The sequence below is a fragment of the Mytilus trossulus genome, chromosome 9, assembly GCF_036588685.1.
Source record: "Mytilus trossulus isolate FHL-02 chromosome 9, PNRI_Mtr1.1.1.hap1, whole genome shotgun sequence".
In the NCBI taxonomy this organism is placed as follows: Eukaryota; Metazoa; Mollusca; class Bivalvia; order Mytilida; family Mytilidae; genus Mytilus; species Mytilus trossulus.
This window is the reverse complement of record NC_086381.1, coordinates 36,104,911-36,127,997: the sequence shown is the minus strand read 5'-3', so window position 1 is coordinate 36,127,997 and position 23,087 is coordinate 36,104,911. Positions and strand designations below refer to the sequence as shown.

General features: G+C 32.7%; 2 protein-coding genes across 2 annotated transcripts in view; both read left to right on the top strand.

Annotated features, from left to right (window-relative positions):
* Positions 1-4,653, top strand: part of LOC134684583 (uncharacterized) — a 41,480-nt gene extending 36,827 nt beyond the window's left edge. Inside the window, exons 24-26 of the mRNA XM_063543878.1 lie at positions 3,319-3,482; positions 3,888-4,058; positions 4,643-4,653. Of these exons, the coding sequence (XP_063399948.1) occupies positions 3,319-3,482; positions 3,888-4,058; positions 4,643-4,653 (346 nt within the window). The remainder of the gene's footprint in view (positions 1-3,318; positions 3,483-3,887; positions 4,059-4,642) is intronic.
* Positions 4,654-6,998: 2,345 nt separating this feature from the next.
* The window catches only part of LOC134685655 (uncharacterized), a 58,630-nt gene continuing 42,541 nt past the window's right edge, over positions 6,999-23,087 (top strand). Inside the window, exons 1-4 of the mRNA XM_063545608.1 lie at positions 6,999-7,147; positions 7,539-7,706; positions 18,260-18,469; positions 19,063-19,105. Coding sequence (XP_063401678.1) covers positions 7,030-7,147; positions 7,539-7,706; positions 18,260-18,469; positions 19,063-19,105 — 539 coding nt within the window. The 5' untranslated portion in view covers positions 6,999-7,029. The remainder of the gene's footprint in view (positions 7,148-7,538; positions 7,707-18,259; positions 18,470-19,062; positions 19,106-23,087) is intronic.

The following is a 23,087-nucleotide window of genomic DNA, read 5'->3' as shown; positions in this document are numbered from 1 at the left end:
TAAAGGGCTTCTGGTGTAACGTGAACGCTGTCATTTTGTTAATTTACGTCTGTGACGTCATCTTAATGGGAGGTAATTCAAGTACAAATAAACAAACTCAAAATGTTATTCACCGGTTGATAATAGGGTTATTCACGGCTGGTATAAGTTTTTAGGGTTTTTCGTCCTTCCTTGCAATTGAATGAAAATAAACTGAATTATTCCATGTCGCCTAATAATGTTTCACCCAATAGAATTGTTTGAAATATATGTAAGGTATAATAATACATATAACACGATGTTCTTTTATATGTCTTTATTAATATTTCTTGTATTGTTAAGTCAGTTTTTGTAGATATTCTTTTGAAGTGACTCTGTGGTTATGTAGAACAACATACTTTGAACGACAAAATAATTTCATTTACTGATATTACTTTTACGTATGGATCTTGACATACTATGAATGACAAAACTATTTTATTCAATAATACTACTTTTTCTGTTAAGTCTGTTTTTATGATATACATTTGACGTGTAACTGTACTTATGTATCCCGTCGTACTTTGAACAACACAATTATTTTATTTATTATTATTATTACTTTTACTGTTAAATCTGTTTTTGTTAAATCAACTTTCCGTGACTCTGCATGTATGTATGCCGTCATACTTTAAACAACAAAATTATTTTTATGTCTACCTGTGCGAATTTTAAACGCGCAATATTACACCAGTACTGAAAACCTTCTATCCTTTACGGGAAGACTTAACATACATAAATTAAGTCGTATAAGAAAAACAAAATTAGTATGTTAAATTTGATGTATGCCTTTTTGTGCTTCTTCGTTACATTGGTTGTTTTTATAGTGATATTAAGATGATAACACATTATTGACTGCTGTACCCCTATTTTTGACATTTTTACTCTTTGAGTATGTTTGTTTTGTTCATTCGTCGTTGACAATGTAATGGAATTTGATGCTACTGTCATAAAAGTGAGAGGTTTAGCTAGCTATAAAACCAGATTCAATCCACCATTTTCTACATTAGAAAATGCCTGTACCAAGTCAGAAATATGACAGTTGTTATCCATTCGTTTGATGTGTTTGTATTTTTGATTTTGATTTTTGATTTTCCTTTTTGAATTTTCCTCTGAGTTTAGTATTTTTGTGTTTTTACTTTTATTGTCTTACCAATTTAATAATTTTTCTACATTTTTTACTTATTTTGTTGGTTTTGCTCAAACACTGTTTGCAGTTACATTGATATATGCGTACATCATTTTAGTAAGAACTTTGTCTAGCTATAAGAGCGGGTTAAATCCATCATTTCTACATAAGGAAATGAATGTACCAAAAAGTAAAATCACAAAAATACTGAACTCAGAGGAAAATCAATTAGGAAAGTCCATAATACATGGCAAAATCTAATAACAAAACGCATCAAAAACGAATCGACAAGAACTGTCATATTCCTGACTTGGTACAGGCAAATGTAGAAAATGGTGGATTAAACCTGGTTCTATAGCGCTAATCCTCTCACTTTAATAACAGTCTCATCAAATTCCGTTATATTTACATGATGCGTTAAATAAACAGTCACAATTAATAAAATAGTCAAAATATGGGTACATCAGTCATCATCGTATAACAATTTTAAAAGGGGACAATTTAACCGAACACAAAAAACATCTCCTATCTACGAAAACATTAATTGATTTGAGTGTCTGACGTCAGAAACTTTTATACGTCACATACATTTGTCGTTCAATGTGCATAGACACAGTTTTAAATTTTACACAGGCAATGTAAGCATACAGGGTTAAAAAGTCAAAAGTATGTAAGAATAGATTACAGAAATAGACCGATATTCAAACTAGTCCAAAAGTTATAGGTAGAATTTATGAGAATCTAAATTTTTTTTAATACCACTGCGCGATTGAATGATTTTGACGTTTGTGGTTCAACGTATATAGTAATTTATAATAGAAATATATCATAATGACATATAATAGACCAATATAATACTGACGGGATCTTTTAAATTACAGAGTCACGTATTAAGAACAAAAGAAATACAAAACAAACCACAAAAAAATGAAAGCCAATACAAACACATTGACGAGATGTATAAGTACCGAGCCACGTCAAACTGATATCACATAAAACCAGTCAACAGTAAAAGTAATATTAATAATAGAACAAAGACAAATGAAAGAACAATAAAACATGTTGTTAAGATGATAAACAACATCAGTACGCAGAATCTATACATCAAGACCATCGTGTATTATTTGAGAAGTTGATACGGAATATTTATCAACAAGGTCTTGGTACCTTCCGATGAAATTTTTTAGAAAAAGGACGAGACGTTCTTTGACATATCCCGGGTTCATCAACTTTCTACTCAGACACTGATGACGTTTTACAAAGTCTTGAGTAGGAGCTGCAAGCTCTTGAATATCGAATAAGTTGGGAAATATATATCCCATATGCAGGTGAAGTTGGTATATTGCTACTAAGGTGGGGGAAATTTATAATTTCAAAATTAGAATCATCTCGTTTGTCATAGATTCTGGTACTAAGATGACTGTGTAAGTCAAATTCGAGATATAAGTCAAGTGAGGAATATCACAGTTGTTTCCTGTTGGTTTATGTGTTATAATTTTCATTTGACATTTGATTAAGGACTTGCTGTTTCGAACTTTTCTTGGAGTTTGGTATTTTCGTTTACATTTCCCCCTAACCTTTAAATTTTTGTCAGACATTTTTATTTGTACATCATGTTTTATGGAAATACATGAAGTTAATTAAATAAACAGAAATGAATATAAAGGTAAGAAGGTTCAAACATCAAAATATATGAAATAATGGAGGAAAACCACAAACTCTAAGAAGATTGATTATTATCATAATAGTGCAGAAAATAAACTGAAAGTCACCAGATTACACATTTTATGGTAACAGATTCTCGGCATGTAAAACAACTAAAATTTTATGTTTCTGAACAAAATGCTTAGATGAAAAGGATACAATCAAAAGAAAAATACAATTATGAATTTTTATACAGTAACACGAATTTACATATCAAGTTTTGGATGAAAAGATATGTATCTCAATAATTCAGTTTGTGCTCATATAAAAAAAAGTTTTACATAGGGTTGGGACAACAAAAAAAAGATAAAATCAATCGCTAAACCATATCAACTAACGGAAAAAATTTAAACATCTTCCATATGCCTATTTGAATTTGCAGTTTTATGAAGAAAATTATTGGAACTCAGTTTTCTTAAATGTTAATTAAGTTAAATTTTAAAATGTGATTACTTTCTATCTTTAAGAATGATAATCGACAAGATTGAGAAGGAGCATGTTTATCTTGTATCACTGAATGTTACTGTATGTACAGAAAGCAACAAACCATGTGAACAGAACTTAATAGTGTTAAGAAATGCATTATTTCCAATATTACAATGTGCATCTGATTTACAGTTTATTACTGAAAGTATGTATTAATAATATATTTATACCAAAGTGACGTATTATAATAAATTACAGGCAGATAATTTAAATATTGGTTTTTATAGGGAATGGATTATCCAAATGAAACACTATGAAAATAACTCTAAATGTCATCCTGTACAATACTAGTGATGCAACACTCATCATTGAATTTGGTGAATACATGCTCTGGTATTCTAAATCCTGACGAACTAGTGTGTCGGAGTACAAAAATATGAATTAAGATTTAGTTTCTAATCAAACATCAGTAATATCATTAACGGTACCAATTTTCCTTCACCATCACAATACATGTCTCTTCAGTGTTGATTTGGACATTTGTTAATTAGAAAGGGAGCCACATAATTGGGAATATGTTTAATATATAAGAGTTATTTTCTTTCTTCAGATTTTTCATTTATTGACTGGAAAGAAGAAAATAAAATATCAGGAGAACAATTGTCAGAAAATGAAGCTTCCAAACTGATTTCTGAAATAGGACTATCTTATTACCTAAAAACTAAATCCTGTAATAGTTCCAACTATCCGTATATGCCATCAAGTTCAGGCTGGAATAATAGTAAGATAGTCAAAAGATTTCCATTTTGTTATATTGTTTTAGGCGTATTCCGTAGCTTCAGGGAAATCACATGGTCACGTTTGAAACACAACTTATTTTTTGTTGTTGCTAGTTTCGTAGTTGTTAGGACATTTATTAAACTGTACATTTTTTCTGAATTTTCAACATTCTTAATTACCATTTTAATGTTGAAAGAATGAAAAAAAAATGCAGAGAATGCAACAAATGTGAAAAGTCCAATAAATTAAAGTGTTCAAATTTAATCATTTTAAAACTCAGGCTGTATAACAGTCTTATTAAACTGACTTGCACTTATACTGAGTGTTCTGCATATGTTTTTTCGAAACTTTAAAAAGTGCATCTGTTTATGCACTTCCTATTTCATCTGACACATTTTGTGGTTCAACACAAAAAAGTGGAACGATAAGAGAAAATATTTCAAATGATTGTTTTGGTTTGGTTTTTGTATTTTACTTTCCCTTTCATTCAGTGAAACTATGATTGCGTTTTTTTATTTGAAATACGATATCTATCATAAAAAATATGTACCTATAATCTTAAAATCATCAATTTATTTCAAATAGGTTTCTACTAACATTGTATTATTATTTGACAGTGTGTGGGAGAATAAAATCTTTACCTCCTCTGCCGTCTAATATTCATTGCTCCGTGGATACAACTTGTTCTAATATAACCTGTTGTACTGATATACTTGGTATGGGTAGAAGTTTGTCTATAACGTTATCAGTTGACAGTTGTCGTTATACAGTATCGTTACAAATGGAAAGATTGCAAAGGAATATATCCCTAATGAAATATGAATGGGGTGAGTTTAGAACCGTGCAGCTTGTTAAAGAAGTGAAAACTAATGAACACTAGCTTACATTGTCTGAAATAATAGACTTTCGGTCGAAATGAAACAAAATAACAAAGCATTTTGAAAAAAGGCAGTAGTGGCAAAGGTCCAATCTTAACTGACAAATCAAAGCAGATGACGAAATCATAGCATAAACGGAAAACAGCTAAAAAGGCATACACACAGTCTACAAATTACTTTAAAGAAAACAATACTAATGAACATGTATACTACTAATACCTATAGGTGGTCCAAGGTGCAATTTACATATGTTATACCATTTTTAACTTAAAACCAAATTTTATTTTTTATACTTCAACTTGAATTTCCATAGCTTGAAATATACAGAACTTTAATATGCATTGAAAGATTTATGAATCATGAAAATATTTTTTAGTTGGTGAACAAGAATTGAAAATTTATATCGTTTTATTATCTTTTTAGGCAGTATTCTTAAGTATACGTTGGTTGGTGTTTTGAGGATATAGTAAGTACTCGCTTCTTAATATAGTTAAATGTTGTTTTTATAATTTCAGAAGTTTCTTCATGAAAGGTAGAAAGATAATTGAATTAATGGTCATCTTAATCAACATAAGACTCAACAATCTAATTTTTATGTTGTAGGAAAATCTAGGAGAAAAATGTTTGACTAATAAGCTTCTTCATCCTTCACAAAATCAGTAACGGCATGGCATTGCTAATATATTCAACGTTGTGGATGTTACGTGAATCATCTGTATACAATTTTTCAGACAATCAACATAATTATATGGTTCTGACATTGGGAAAATTATAGGTTCACATTTGTATTAGTGTCCGATTTTAATTAATATCTTAAGTATAAAGTTTTTTATGTGTTCCTATTAAAGAAATCCGCCAAAAATGTAATGAGTTGCTGAAGCTTCTCAATTTGCAACAGAAATAGAAATCTATCAACCAATATCCTTTTAAAAAAATCGTTTTTTAGCATAGCCTTCCATATAATACTTCCAAAAGATTAGCAGTATACATCGTTTGTATTCTTGTTTTTTATGTTTCAAATGTGCTGTGTCTATATGCATTTTTTCATTTTGAGCTTCTTTGTAACATACATGTATTTGTTTGTTTTATAGTGATAGGGATTGTAAAAAAATGTTGACCGCTTAATTCCATTTTTTTACATTTTACTATGATATAGACATAAGAAGATGTTCTACAGTGCCAATTAGAAAAATCGCCATCCAAGTTACAATTTATAAAAGTAAATCATTACATGTCAAAGTACGCTCTTCAACACGGAGCCTTGGTTCACACCGAACAACAAGATATAAAGGGCATTAAAAAAAAATAATGTTAAACCTTTCAAACGGGAAAACCAACAGTCTAATCTATATAACAAACAAGAAACGAGAAACACTTATGAATCACATCAACAAACAACAGCTACTGAACATCAGGTTCCCGACTTAGAACAAGTGCAAAGAATTACAGCGGGTAATAATATTCTGTATGTTTGTTTTTATAATATGTCTGATTGTTATATTCACACATGGTTGTCAATATAATGGAATTTGATGTGCAACTGCTATACAAGTGAGAGGCTTAGATAGCTTTTCACCAGGTATAATCCACCATTTTCTACATCAGAAAATATGCCTATTCCAAGTCAGAAATATGACAGTTGTTTTTCATTCGTTTGATGTGTTTGAGCGTTTGAATTTACCATTTGATTAGGGACTTTCCCTTTTACATTTTCCACAGAGTTCAGTTTTTGTGTGACTTGACTTTTTATAAGAATTTTTATTGGAACTTTAATTCATGATATATTTTGTCAGTTTATTTCCTATTTATGAGTTTGACTCTTCCTCTGGTATCTTTCGTCTCTCTTGTCAAATTACATTATTGTTTTTGAAGAAAATCACACATTGAAGACGTGATCGTCAATTTTTTCTTAGTTGTTCAAAATGTGTAGTTTAAAAACCTGTCCTTTCTTGTTCAGTCGCAGAAGAGATTGGTTGGTACAGAATTGACATTTTTGTATTTTATGTTGGTATTTTTTTCTTGAGTTATATAAATATATTTTCTTGAATTTATGTAAGTTTAAAGATAGATGATTTGCAAGTAGAAGACAAGTACATGATTAATTTCAACATTAGCCTATGTATGGAATCAGATCGACCTTGTATAATTACTTCTCAAGTTTTAAAAGATACAAAGATACCAAAGTCTTACTGTTACTTTTCCACTAATTCAGGTAAATATTACTTTATAGTAAACAATAATTTATTTTTTATAGACTTTTATCATTTCTGTGTTATTGTTCAAGATTTGCATTATTCGAGAAATTATATATAATTACATTATTCAGCTATTAGGAATGAATTAGAAGACTCTTAATATTATTATCGATGTACTCATATTTCCTGGAAACAACTTTACAGAGAAATAATTCCATATTTAGTCAGCCATTCACAGTGAAGAATTAAAACATGAGGAGTATGAAGTATATCTACCAAAGTCCTAATATGCTTAGTTTAAGTAAGATGCTCACTGATTTAATCTTAAACGTTGAACTAAAAATAGAGTCAAGTCTGATTAAATTTTGTATTTACATTGAGTAACCTTTTTTTTTATTTTGCTAACAGATTTTTCTTTGGTATCATGGTTTTCGAGTTACAGACTTCCTATAATTACTGCCAAAGAAATCCCTCCACAATGGGCAATCACCAAACTTCAGGAAGATATGGGGATAGAACAATACATGATAGGAAAATTGTGTAACATGGATCTGATTCAACAACCGCTTATAAACGGTAATAAATTCAGCGAAGTCTGTGAATTCTCCTTTTTTCAAATGGCTGTATTTCAATAACCCACGTTTAATTTCAGCTGGTACATAATTAGTTACTTTCAAAAGTAAATCATTATAGCATGAGGTGGTTTTAAAACAAGGTTTCGACACACTGCCCCTATGCATGATATGTACTACCTTTTAACAAAACAATGTTTAACTTGATTTGATCACTTCCTCTAACATTAAAAAAACAACAACATAATAGTATGAAGAAATGCAGACGTGGAGTATCTACAATATAAAATCCAACAATGTATAAACATAATGACAGTAAATACCAAAAGATATCTACACGTTAAAGTCAACATCAGTTCACCTTTCAAGTGGTATGGTTAAAAATATGCAAATCAAATACTTATAATACATATGCATGTACCATTTTCATTACTAGTAGGAATAGTATAAAGCTAATCATAAAAGTATATGTAATGTATGAAATCAATTTGAACAAGTAATCCTGTGTTAGGATGCTAACACAAAAGTCACCAAAACGGACCCCACATCATTGTTCTGCGGTATCATTGATGCCAAATAATGTGTGTGTAAAGTTTAATACAATATGAAGAATTAAAATTGTTTTTGACATTTTTGCTGTTTCCATGGCAACGGCGGCCATTTTGAAAATTTCAAACACAAAATTAAAGTCTACACAAGTTAGGCAACATTTGTTATAAGTTTCATTAAATTTGAAGCATTTTGATTTTTTTAATATTTTTGCTGTTTCCATGGTTACGGCGGCCATTTTGAAAATTCCAAACTCAAAAGCCAATTCTACACATGTTAGTTAACATTAGTTATAAGTTTCATTAAATTTGAAGCATTTTGAAGTTTTTCATATTTTTGCTGTTTCCATGGTAACGGCGGCCATTTTTGAAAATTCCAAAGTGTCACTTCTGCTGCAAATTGTTCACTCCATAATTATATATCATCATATACCATGAAATGTCTCTAGAACAAATTTAACATTGATGTTCTAGAATATTCCATGAAAATTCACCCCCTAAAATTATGCCATGGAGACCCCCTACTGAAAGAAAATTAGTGCCAAGTTGAAGCAGACATATGTCTCTAAATATTCATAAGAGAATATATAATTCCATCTACTCTACATACATCAGAAAATTTAGGAAATGTAAAAAAAATTTGACCCCACCCATCTTTGAGCCCCCCTAATTATGCCAAGATGACACCCTGGTATCATGGACATTGGGTTCTGCATCCCCCATGATGCAGACCCTTACCCAGAAAAAATATAAAATTTCCATCCTCTACTCCTTCCAAGAAAATGGTAGGACCGTTTAAGTGGTTAGAAAAAGAAAAGTAAGAATAATAATAATAATAACAAGTAATCCTGTGTTAGGATGCTAACACAAAAGTCACCAAAACGGACCCCAAATAATTGTTTTACGGTATCCATGATGCCACATAACCTGTGTGTAAAGTTTCATTAAATTGAAAGTATTTTGATTTTTTTCACATTTTTGCCGTTTCCATGGTTACGGCCGCCATTTTGGAAATTTTAAAGTCAAAAGTAATGTCTACATATGGCAGGCAACATTTGTTTTAAGTTTCATCAATTTTGAAGCATTTTTAAAATTTTCACATTTTTGGAGTTTCCATGGCAACGGCGGCCATTTTGGAAATTCCGAACTAAAAAGTGAAGTCTACATTAGCTTCACAACATATGTTATAAGTTTCATTTAATTTGAAGCATTTTGATGTTTTTCTTATTTTTGCTGTTTCCATGGTTACGGCGGCCATTTTGAAAATTCCAAAGTGTCACTTCTGCTGCAAATTGTTCACTCCATAATTATATACCATCATATACCATGAAATGTCTCTAGAACAAATTTAACATTGATGTTCTAGAATATTCCATGAAAATTCACCCCCCTCAAATTATGCCATGGAGACCCCCTACTGAAATAAAATTAGTGCTAAGTTGAAGCAGACATGTGTCTCTAAATATTCATAAGAGAATATATAATTCCATCTACTCTCCATACAGTGGAAAATTTAGGAAATGTAAAAAAAAATTAACCCCACCCATCTTTGAGCCCCCCTAATTATGCCAAGATGACACCCTGGTATCATGGACATTGGGTTCTGCACCCCCCATGATGCAGACCCTTACCCAGAAAAAATATAAAATTTCCATCCTCTACTCCTTCCAAGAAAATGGTAGGACCGTTTAAGGGGTTAGAAAAAGAAAAATAAGAATAATAATAATAACTAGAATTGCCATTGCAAGCAATAGCGGATGTCACCCTTCCCCCATTGCCACTAAGCGGTAGCCATTTCAAAATAATAAAACAGTGAATACAGATCTATGAACTGCGATATATCTTTTTGTAAATTTTGAGTTCATTTAGAGGATTGTCAAAAGTTTCACATTTCTTCTGTTTCCATGGCAACGGCAGCCATTTTGGAAATTCCAAAGTCAAAAGTCTCATCTGTACATGCCAGTTAACAATAATACTAAATTTCATTAAGTTTGGAGCATTTTGAAAATATTTAACATTTCTGCAGTTTCCATGGCAACGGTAGCCATTTTGGAAATTCCAACTTCAAAAATCTCATGCAGACCTGACAGTCAACAATCGTATTAGGTTTCATCCATTTTTGACATTTTGAAATTTTGGAAATTTTTGACATTTTGGCTGGTTACTATGGTTACAAAGACTTTTCCAAAATTTTAGTGGCAGATACAACATTGGTTCATGGGAGTGAACATACCATCAGAGTTTCAATGGATTTGACCTACCATTTTAAGAAAGTAAATACCACTTTTTAAGGTTTTTTAAGCATTTTGACCATTTTTGGCTTGTTTCCATGGTAACGGCAGACATTTTCGAAATTCCAACGCCAAATTTGACATCACCTTATGTTGCTCATCATTACTGTGAAGTTTCATAAAATTTGGAGCATTTTGATATTTTGGAAATTTTTGGTGTGGTTTCCATGGCAACATAGTAGTTCCAATGAGTGCCAAAAATCATCCAAAAGAAGTATATAGTGTGCACCTACAATGTATCAAAATATAATGATTCTAAGTATAAGCATCTCCAAATAATTAACCAAAACCAAATAGTGGAATTTTTCACATTTGTTCCGTTTCCATGGTAACGGCAGCCATTTTTAATGGTCTTCAGACCCACTGCAACCCGAAATTTTTTGTTCCTCATTATAGTTTACTATAATCAAGAGTCAGGTTTCATTGTCTCCAAAAAAGCTGCCGGACAAAAATCATTGGAAGAATAAGAATAATAACTAGAATTGCCATTGCAAGCAATAGCGGATGTCACCCTTCCCCTATTGCCACTAAGCGGCAGCCATTTGAAAACAATTAACAGTGAATGCAGATCAACGCATTGCGATATATCTTTCTGTTAATTTTCAGGACATTCAGAGCATTTTAGAAGATTTCACATTTTTGCTGTTTCCATGGCAACGGCAGCCATTTTGAAAATTCCGAAATTCAAAAGTCTCATCTTTACATGCCAGTTAACAATAACATTAAGTTTCATGAAGTTTGGAGTATTTTGGAAATATTTGACATTTCTGAAGTTTCCATGGCAACGGTGGCCATTTTGGAAATTCCAACTTCAAAAGTCTCATACAGACTTGACAGTCAACAATCCTATAAAGTTTCATTACTTTTTGAGCATTTTGAAATTTTTGATTTTTTTGACATTTTGGCTGGTTTCTATGGTAACAGATAACATTCCAAATTTCTAATGGCAGATACCACATTGGTACATGAGAGGGAACATTCCATCAGAGTTTCAATGGATTTGACCTACCATTTTAAGGAAGTAAATGCCACTTTTAATCGATTTTGAAGCGTTTTTACCATTTTTGCCCTGTTTCCATGGAAACGGCAGACATTTTGGAAATTCCAACGGCAATTTCCACATCTACTAAAGTTGCTCATCGTTATGCTTAAGTTTCCAAAGAATTGGAGAATTTTCATATTTTTGAAATTTTTGGTGTAGTTTCCATGGCAACATAGTAGTTCCAATGATTACCAAAATCACCCAAAACCAGTATATGGCCGCCACCTACATTGTATCAAAATATAATGATTCTGAGTTTAAGCATCTCTAAAATATTTACCAAAACCAAAAACTGGAATTTTTCACAATTGTTCGGTTTCCATGGTAACGGCAACCATTTTTTATGCTTTTGAGACCTACTGCAACCCGAAATTTTTTGTTCCTCATTATAGTCAACTATCATTTAGATTGGTTCCATCGTCTCCGAGAAAAGTGGCGGACAAAATAGTTGGAAGAATAATAATAATAACTAGAACTGCCATTGCAAGCAATAGCGGATGTCACCCTTCCCCCAATTGCCACTTAATGGCGGCCATTTCAAAATTGTTGAACAGTGAATGCACATATATGCATGGCAATACATGTTTCTGTAAATTTACTGTACTTTCAGAGCATTTTGAGTAATTTCAAATTCTGCTGTTTCCATGGCAACGGCAGCCATTTTGAAAATTTTAAAGTCAAGAGTCTCATCTTCACCTGCCAGTTAACCATAATATCAAGTTTCATTAAGTTTGGAGGATTTTGAAAATATTTGACATTTCTGCAGTTTCCATGGCAACGGTGGCAATTTTGGAAATTCCAACTCCAAAAGTCTCATCCAGACTTGCCAGTCACCAATCATATTAAGTTTCATCAATTTTGGACCATTTTTACAATTTTTGAAATTTTTGATCCTGTATCCATGGTAACATAGTAGTTCCAATGATTGTCAAAATCATACAAAACCTGTATATAGTGGATAACTACATTGTATACAAATTTTATGTTTTTAAGTTCAAGGATAACAAAGTTATTCACTAAACCCAGACGTTTTTGGAGCATTTTGACCTTTTTGCATTGTTTCCATGGTAACGGCAGCCATTTTGGAAATTCCAACGCCAAATTCCTTATCTATCAAAGTTGCTCATCGTTATGTTAAAGTTTCAAAACGATTGGAGCATTTTCATATTTTTGAAATTTTTGGTGCAGTTTCCATGGCAACATAGTAGTTCCAATGATTGCCAAAATCATCCAAAACCAGTATATGGCTGGCACCTACAATGTATTAAAATATGATGATTCTGAGTTAAAGCATCTCCAAATAATTCACCAAAACCAAAAAGTGGAATTTTTCACATTTGTTCCGTTTCCATGGAAACGGCGGCCATTTTTTACCATTCCATAGCAAGGTGCACAACTTCAGATGGGGGTCCTCATTATAGTAGAGTTCCATCAACATTGGTTCCCTTTTACTGCAAAAAACCTGACGGACAAAAAAAGGTGGAAGAATAATAATAATAACTAGAATTGCCATTGCAAGCAATAGCGGATGTCACCCTTCCCCTATTGCCACTAAGCTGCATCCTTTTGAAAACAATTTAACAGTGAATGCAGGTCAACGCATTACAATATATCTTTCTGTAACTGTTCAGTTCATTTTGAGCAATGTCAAAAGTTTCACATTTCTTCTGTTTCCAAGGCAACGGCAGCCATTTTGAAAATTCCAAAGTCAAAAGTCTCATCTATACATGCCAGTCAACAATGATATTAAGTTTCATTAAGTTTGGAGCATTTTGAAAATATTTGACATTTCTTCAGTTTCCATGGCAACGGTGGCCATTTTGGAAATTCCAATTCCAAAAGTCTCATTCAGACTTGCCAGTCAACAATCATATTAAGTTTCATCAATTTTGGAGCATTTTGAGATTTTTGAAATATTTGATCCTGTATCCATGGTAACATAGTAGTTCCAATGATTGTCAAAATCATACAAAACCTGTATATAGTGGACAACTATAAAGCATGAAAATTTGATGATTTTAAGTTCAAGCATACCAAAGTTATTCACCAAACCCAGACGTTTTTTGAGCATTTTGACGTTTTTGCATTGTTTCCATGGAAACGGCAGACATTTTGGAAATTCCAACGCCAAATTCCACATCAACCAAAGTTGCTCATCGTTATGTTAAAGTTTTCAAAAAATTGGAGCATTTTCATATTTTTGACATTTTTGGTGTAGTTTCCATGGCAACATAGTAGTTCCAATGATTGCCAAAATTCTCAAAAAGCAGTATATGGCTGCCACCTACATTGTATTAAAATATTATGATTCTGAGTTTAAGCATCTCCAAAATATTCACCAAAACCAAAAAGTGGAATTTTTCACATTTGTTCCGTTTCCATGGTAACGGCGGCCATTTTTTACCATTCCATAGCAAGGTGCACAACTTCAGATGGGGGTCCTCATTATAGTAGAGTTCCATGAACATTGGTTCCATTTTACTACAAAAAACCTGACGGACAAAAAAAGGTGGAAGAATAATAATAACTAGAATTGCCATTGCAAGCAATAGCGGATGTCACCCTTCCCCCATTGCCACTAAGCGACAGCCATTTCAAAATAATTAAACAGTGAATACAGATCTATGAATTGCGATATAACTTTTTGTATATTTTGAGTTCATTTAGAGGATTGTCAAAAGTTTCACATTTCTTCTGTTTCCATGGCAACGGCAGCCATTTTGGAAATTCCAAAGTCAAAAGTCTCATCTGTACATGCCAGTTAACAATAATACTAAATTTCATTAAGTTTTGAGCATTTTGAAAATATTTGACATTTCTGCAGTTTCCATGGCAACGGTAGCCATTTTGGAAATTCCAACTTCAAAAATCTCATGCAGACCTGACAGTCAACAATCCTATTAGGTTTCATCAATTTTGGAGCATTTTGAAATTTTGGAAATTTTTGACATTTTGGTTGGTTACTATGGTAACACCGACTTTTCCAAAATTTTAGTGGCAGATACCACATTGGTTCATGGGAGGGAATATACCATCAGAGTTTCAATGGATTTGACCTACCATTTTAAGAGAGTAAATGCCACTTTTTAAGGTTTTTGAAGCATTTTTACCATTTTTGCATTGTTTCCATGGAAACGGTAGACATTTTCGAAATTCCAACGCCAAATTTCACATCTTCCCATGTTGCTCATCATTACTGTGAAGTTTCATAAAATTTGGAGCATTTTGATATTTTGGAAATTTTTGGTGTGGTTTCCATGGCAACATAGTAGTTCCAATGAGTGCCAAAAATCATCCAAAAGAAGTATATAGTGGGCACCTACAATGTATCAAAATATAATGATTCTAAGTATAAGCATCTCCAAATAATTAACCAAAACCAAAAAGTGGAATTTTTCACATTTGTTCCGTTTCCATGGTAACGGCAGCCATTTTTAATGGTCTTCAGACCCACTGCAACCCGAAATTTTTTGTTCCTCATTATAGTTTACTATAATCAAGAGTCAGGTTGCATTGTCTCCAAAAAAGCTGCCGGACAAAAATCATTGGAAGAATAAGAATAATAATAACAAAGAAACGGAGGAATAACAATATGTCACCCGACATTGTCGATCGGGTGACATAATAACAAAGAAACGGAGGAATAACAATATGTCACCCGACATTGTCGATCGGGTGACATAATAATAATAACAAGTAATCCTGTGTTAGGATGCTAACACAAAAGTCACCAAAACGGACCCCACATCATTGTTCTGCGGTATCATTGATGCCAAATAATGTGTGTGTAAAGTTTTATTTAATATGAAGAATTTTTTTTTTTTGACATTTTTGCTGTTTCTTTGGCAACGGCGGCCATTTTGAAAATTCCAAACTCAAAATTAACGTCTTCACAAGTTAGGCAACATTTGTTATAAGTTTCATTAAATTTGAAGCATTTTGATTTTTTAATTATTTTTGCTGTTTCCATGGTAACGGCGGCCATTTTGAAAATTCCAAACTTAAAAATCAATTCTACACAAGTTAGTCAACATTAGTTTTAAGTTTCATTAAATTTGAAGCATTTTGATGTTTTTCTTATTTTTGCTGTTTCCATGGTTACGTCGGCCATTTTGAAAATTCCAAAGTGTCACTTCTGCTGCAAATTGTAAACTCCATAATTATATACCATCATATACCATGAAATGTCTCTAGAACAAATTTAACATTGATGTTCTAGAATATTCCATGAAAATTCACCCCCCTAAAATTATGCCATGGAGACCCCCTACTGAAATAAAATTAGTGCCAAGTTGAAGCAGACATATGTCTCTAAATATTCATAAGAGAATATATAATTCCATCTACTCTACATACAGCCGAAAATTTAGGAAATGTAAAAAAAAATTGACCCCACCCATCTTTGAGCCCCCCCAATTATGCCAAGATGACACCCTGGTATCATGGACATTGGGTTCTGCATCCCCAATGATGCAGACCCTTACCCAGAAAAAATATAAAATTTCCATCCTCTACTCCTTCCAAGAAAATGGTAGGACCGTTTAAGGGGTTAGAAAAAGAAAAATAAGAATAATAATAATAATAATAATAAGAAACCGAACAAAAACATAAAGTCCCCAAAACTCCGTTTTGGTGACTTAATAAGAAACCGAACAAAAACATAAAGTCCCCAAAACTCCGTTTTGGTGACTTAATAATAAGAAACCGAACAAAAACATAAAGTCCCCAAAACTCCGTTTTGGTGACTTAATAATAATAAGAAACCGAACAAAAACATAAAGTCCCCAAAACTCCGTTTTGGTGACTTAATTACCAAAACACATGTTTACTTAAATAACCAGCAATACACATGTTAGAGACATGAATGCATTATTATCAAACACGTCTTCATAGAACTAACATAACCAATCTATACTATTAAACGAAAAGACCTCATTTTGGGTGTCGCTTCTCTTCTTTCCACAATAAATTAATCATCATGCCTCTGTGTCCTATGGGTACAGTGCATACTCGCATTTGTCATCCATTCATATGATTATTCAGATTGAGTTATTTTGGGTGAAAAACAAGAAAAAAGACGTCCGTATATGTTTCCGTCATAGGGCGAAATTTTAAGCCAGATTAGACTTCCGGTTTGCGTTTTTCTGTATACTTTGAACATACATTAATACTACGAATACAGTGTATTTTCTGTCTTATATTCGTCATTGGACGAAATTTAAGTCAGATTAGAACTCCGGTTTGCGTTTTTCTTTTTACTTTGAAACAAATACATATACTACGAAAAAAGTGTATTTCTTTCTGATATCATTTTCAAGTTTACTATCCACGGCAGTCTCAGGGTTTATTTAATAGAGAGGGTCTGAATAATATATCAATGACCACTGTGGATCAATTATTAAACTGAGAATTGACTGTAAAACGAAAATACACTTTCGGGACGTCTTATAGAGAGGGTCTGAATAATATATCAATGACCGGTGTGAATCAATTATTAAACTGAGAATTGACTGTAAAAAGAAAATACACTTTCGGGACGTCTAATAGAGAGGGTCTGAATAATATATCAATGACCGCTGATGATCAATTATTAAACTGAGAATTGACTGTAAAAAGAAATTACACTTTCGGGACGTCTGGAACGGGTGTTTTTAAGATCGAAATTGCAGGATTGATCATTTCGGGATCCGGGATTTCTTTTTTTGAATTTCGGGATGTCGAGATATTTGATTTGTATAATAAATTCAGAACCTCCGGATTTCATGTTTGTGAGCCCGGGATATAGGGATCAAGGCCCCTCCGCAGTGGCGGATCCAGAAATTTTCATACGCAGGGGCCCGTTGACTGCAAAAGAGGAGCCAGATCCGGACATGCTTCAGTGATTCCCAATATAAGCAACCAATTATTTTCCAGAAAGGGGGGCCTAAATCCGCCTCTGCCCCGACCCTCCCTTTAATGAATGTTCATAATATACAGATAAGCGCTAACATTATTCATGTAGAACAAACGAACAAAAAAGGATTTTTTTGTGGAAAAAGGAGGAGCCGGGCTAGAAAAACAATTATCCTGTCTCAAATAACCTATGACTTTTGATACCATTTCTGATATTCTCAAGTCACTAAATGTTTTACAAAAAAAGAAGATGTGGTATGAATGCCAATGAGACAGCTCTCCACAAGAGACCAAAATGACACCGAAATTAACATTTAAAGGTCACCCTACGGCCTTCAACAATAAGCAAAAGCCGATACTGCATAGTCTGATATAAAAGGCTCCGAAATGACAATGTAAAACAATTCAAATGAGAAAATTAACAGCCTTATTTATGTACAAAAAATGCACGAAAAACAAATATCACTGAACCACTGAATTACAGGCTCCTGACTGACATTTTCCTGTCCCTAAGTACCTATGACTTTTGATACTTTTCCTGAAATTCTCAAGTCATTAAATCTTTTATAAAATTCTTCCTACAACACTTTACATCCTTTCAAATACGCTCTGAATGCCCGCGATTTCGCGGGTGTGTTCTAGTGTCATTTAAATGACAAAAAGAAAATGTTAATTAAATTTCATAGTAAGGTTTGAAAACAAAATTATCATCAAAAAGGAGAAATTGTTACATTCACATCAATGAATTATATCCAAAATAATTATGTTTAATTTTTCTCTTTAGAATGTTCAAATCAGTTTCAAGATAATCCTCTTGACGAAAATGGTGTGAATTGTGTCATGTCATCATGTTATGGACTTGTATGCTGTGTAGACACACCAATACTTAACACATCTGTTCAGATAACATGGGAATTTTTTGAGTGTAGAAATACAATCCATTTACAGATTGAAAAACTACACAAAAAGTTGAAAATTCGTAGTTCTGATTTTGGTGAGAATGCCTCTATTGTAGTTTGAGCTATATTATAAGATAACATTTCTTAGTATTGAGCCTTAGGAAAACAACGATTCATGATTTATGTAGTCTGTAACTGCGCTTATGCGCCTGTATTATTTGTCATATTGTAAGAAGTATTTTTCAAAGGTTTATAGCAAAACCTTCTTGTAGACCCTACCGTACGTGCGACAACTTTTTCAATACTCATTCAACAACAAAATAAATTTCGTCAAAGTTTTTTTGCAACGATCAGTTCTGATTCAGTATACAAGTTACCTCGATCAGTTTTATGAATGCATGTAGTTCTCCCCTAAAACATTATAACATCTATGGCTATATTATTTATACAATTTTATCAAGTCAGGTAATATTTTCTTGAATCAATGACTATGACAGAAACTGGACCGTTGTACTTGTCTGACATACTTTTGTACATTGGCAATTAATTTCCGTCGTATTTTTGGAATGTATTTGTATAATCTCTCGTTAATATATCTTTCATATTAACATGCTTTCGAAGAAATATTGGAGCGAAAATATCATTAATCGTGAAATGACATTTAGAATGCCTTAAATTCTTTTATTAGGAGCAGGCCACACGTTTTCATTGTTAGGAATTTTCAAGATGTGGTAAGTAAAATATTCACGTTATCATTTTTTCCGTCCCAGGCGCACATTTTGACAAACTTATCTATAAGTAATGTTCGACGCCGAAATATTTGACTGACAATCAAATAGAATGATATGAAAACCAAGATCATTCAACATTTAAAAACAAAAAGAAAAACACAAAAGTTAGACAACCTGGTGAGGAATCAGAGCTTTGCATTTGGAAAAATGTTTGGGAAATATATTTCTTATTTCAAACTGATAGCAAATGTGCATAACAAACACTCGTATGTCCATGCTTGTTCAGAAATACTGGTAACTGGGTCAACATCTTTAATTGTTTTTACATAGGCGGTAATGGTAACGTTTTTTCCTGTAGCTCAGTCCATATCGTTAACTTGGATATGTATGATAGCTCGTTTCGAAGCTGTGACATTTTCACATGTGTGGTTAAATTTTCGGGGTACGAAGTGAGATTACTTTTTCCGTAAATTAGCAAACCCCGAACATCCTTTTGTGATGCGGCTCCTTGTGGTAAAATATCCCCTTTTTAACACAATAAGTTCTTTGAAAATTTAATACTTTGAACACATTCAATAGCTCTATAGCTTTTACATATTTATTCTATGTTCCTCTACTTTCCTAATCACCACAAATGATTAAGTTCAGTAACTTTAAAACATAGAAACATGTCCAATATCACTACACAGAGATTTTTTCTTTACACGTGACTTTTGAGTTCCTCATTTCAAGGCGCATTAGGGATGTTGTCCCATTTTGAAATCCATACTTCTGATTTTTCCAAATATTTTTATGTGATCTTCATCGGTATAATATTCTGAATAAATCTTTGTATTTTTGTCCATTTCTGAAAAAAAATAAAGTTGTTTTAGCACTACAAGGCAATGACACTTTCGTCGCTATATTCATTTATTTTGAATACAATGAGTATGTATAACCATCACTAGTCAAAACAAGGACAAAACTTCTGATTGTAATCTTTAATTACAATACACAGACCATGTTAAAGCATTCTATAAAATTTTCTTGTGCCTTAAAGTGCATTTTGACAGAGAAATTAGGCAAAACTGAAGGTTATATAAAAAAAAACCATCAAAATAATTATTCTTACTTGTGGAAATCTTGTATTTAATACTGTTGAAACCACTCTAAACTACTGGGAAAGTCATCCATAGCATATAATAAAAGTGCAATATAGTTCAAATTTTCAAAACTTGTCCCTTCACATAATTCTATTTGAGAAAAAATGTTTTTTTACATGTATTTCAGTGAAAACCTTTTATCAGTGAAAAATCCATGTGAGGTCTTAACGGAAACATTGTGACATCACATGTATTATGGCGTCATTAAATAACGACAGATCAAAAAAGTGCTAAATATAGTTTGCAGTTAACAGTTGCCGCAAGATTTAGGTCGAAATACTGAGTCGAAACGATCTGTAACTAAGCCTTTTCATTTAATACCAAGACCATAGCAACAGTTTTCATATTAGCATATTTTTTACATTCCGACTGTAATTTCAATTGCATAAATACCAGAAATGAACAATTTAGAGCTTGCCTAATAAAACAAAATGCTTATCAGTTATTCAGGACTTTTTAAAACCTCTAGTTTGCCATCTCAGGTTGAAAATAAATAATATGTCTGGAACTGAAATAAGACCAAAAAAAAAATACTCAGGCTGTGTTATCATTTGATTTAAATACATAAGTATTATTGAGAGAGGAAAATCTATTCTTGAAAGTTTAATCACAAAGAAAGACAAATGCTTCTCCCTTGTGGCTTAGCCACCTTCATTTAAACCTTGTGTATTAGAAACATGGGTAGTAGCTAACTAGCTTATAGTTGAATAGGTGCAGAAATATTGTTTTCAAGAAGGTTTGACCCTCCCCCTTTTTCACTGAGAAATGACAATATCTTTTGTTTGGCTCAGACATGTGCATTAAAAATAATAATTCATGATTTTCTTAAACACGTAAATGTGTTTGTCTGTTTTTTTGTGCATATGATATCTACTGACCAGGGGTCAAAGCATTGGATAAAAGCACATGCGATGTTGTATCTCACTTTACTCGTATGAAGTGTGTTATCTCCCTTGATTATCAGGTATTCCTGTAGACCAGAGTGATAAGTACATAAAAAAAGACTATATTGTGTCATGTTTACTTACAATTTAATAATATTTAAAAGTTATTTCTTGCCTTTTCAATGTAGTAAACAAATTCCTTTTGAATCTCTCGGAAGTAAACAAACTTATGAATGTGCCTAAAAAAGTGTTCAGCCCCGTGCCAGTAATGCATTTTAAAAGCGAAAATTTCCTTGAGTTTTTGCTGATCTTTATCAATAATATTTATCTTAAACAGTTTATGATATCTAGGTATAAATAAAAAAACTACTTACCATCATTTTCGGTGGTGTACAAGGTGAAATCACCAATAAATCAGTCTGACAACTTCTGGCATTAAGCTTCTAATTTGGGTCAAAATCTTTAATTGTTTTACATAGGCGGTAATGGTAACGTTTTTTCCTGTAGCTCAGTCCATATCGTTAACTTGGATATGTATGATAGCTCGTTTCGAAGCTGTGACATTTTCACATGTGTGGTTTAATTTTCGGGGTACGAAGTGTGATTACTTTTTCCGTAAATTAGCAAACCCCGAACATCCTTTTGTGATGCGGCTCCTTGTGATAAAATATCCCCTTTTTAACACAATAAGTTCTTTGAAAATTTAATACTTTGAACACATTCAATAGCTCCATAGCTTTTACACATTTATTCTATGTTCCTCTACTTTCCTAATCACCACAAATAATTAAGTTCAGTCACTTGCTAAAAATAGAAACATGTCCAATATCACTACACAGAGATTTTTTCTTTACACGTGACTTTTGAGTTCCTCATTTCAAGGCGCATTAGGGATGTTGTCCCAACTAGGCTTTTTGATACTTATAGAAATTTGGAGATGAAGTCTACTAACGACACAGTGGACGTAATAACATTAATGGTACCATGGTTTTTGCGTGTTTTGCACAATAAATGCCCCTAAAAGGTTCAATTGTGTTTCTGTGATGCAAATATATGCCGTGGCATTGTGCTCTAACAATCCCGCCAATATGTTATTGTTCTATTAACACTGTATTATTTAAATTTGGAGTAATTATTTAATATGGAATTTAACTAAATCATGGATTTCATGGATATTTACATGTCAGAGCTTGTTACCATGGAAACAATAGACAACCAATTAAATATCACATCATGAAAAAAATCCCATCCAGCACACAAACCTATTGATAAATATAAATCCTGTGCGGCGCACAGACCTGTTAAAAGCTATAAATCCTGTGCGGCGCACAGACCAAGTGAAGATTATAAATCCTTTGCGGCGCACAGACCAAGTGAAGATTATAAATCCTGTGCGGCGCACAGACCAAGTGAAGATTATAAATCCTGTGCGGCGCACAGACCAAGTGAAGATTATAAATCCTGTGCGACGCACAGACCAAGTTAAGATTATAAATCCTGTGCGGCGCACAGACCAAGTGAAGATTATAATCCTGTGCAGCGCACAGACCTGTTAAAAACTATAAATCCTGTGCGGCGCACAGACTTGTTGAAAACTATAAATCCTGTGCGATGCACAGACCTGTTAAAAACTATAAATCCTGTGCGACGCACAGACCAAGTGAAAACTGTAAATCCTCTGTGGTGCACAGACCAGGTGAAAACTGTAAATCCTCTGTGGTGCACAGACCATGTGAAAACTGTAAATCCTCTGTGGTGCACAGACCAGGTGAAAACTATAAATCATGTGTGTCGCACAGATTAAGTGTAGACTATCTATCCCGTGCGGCACACAGACCAGGTAAAGATTATAAACAATGTGTGGTGCAGACCAGATAAAGTTATAAATCCTGTTAGCTGCACAGACCAGGTGATGATAACAAGTACTGTATGGTACATAAAATAGAAGACAATAAC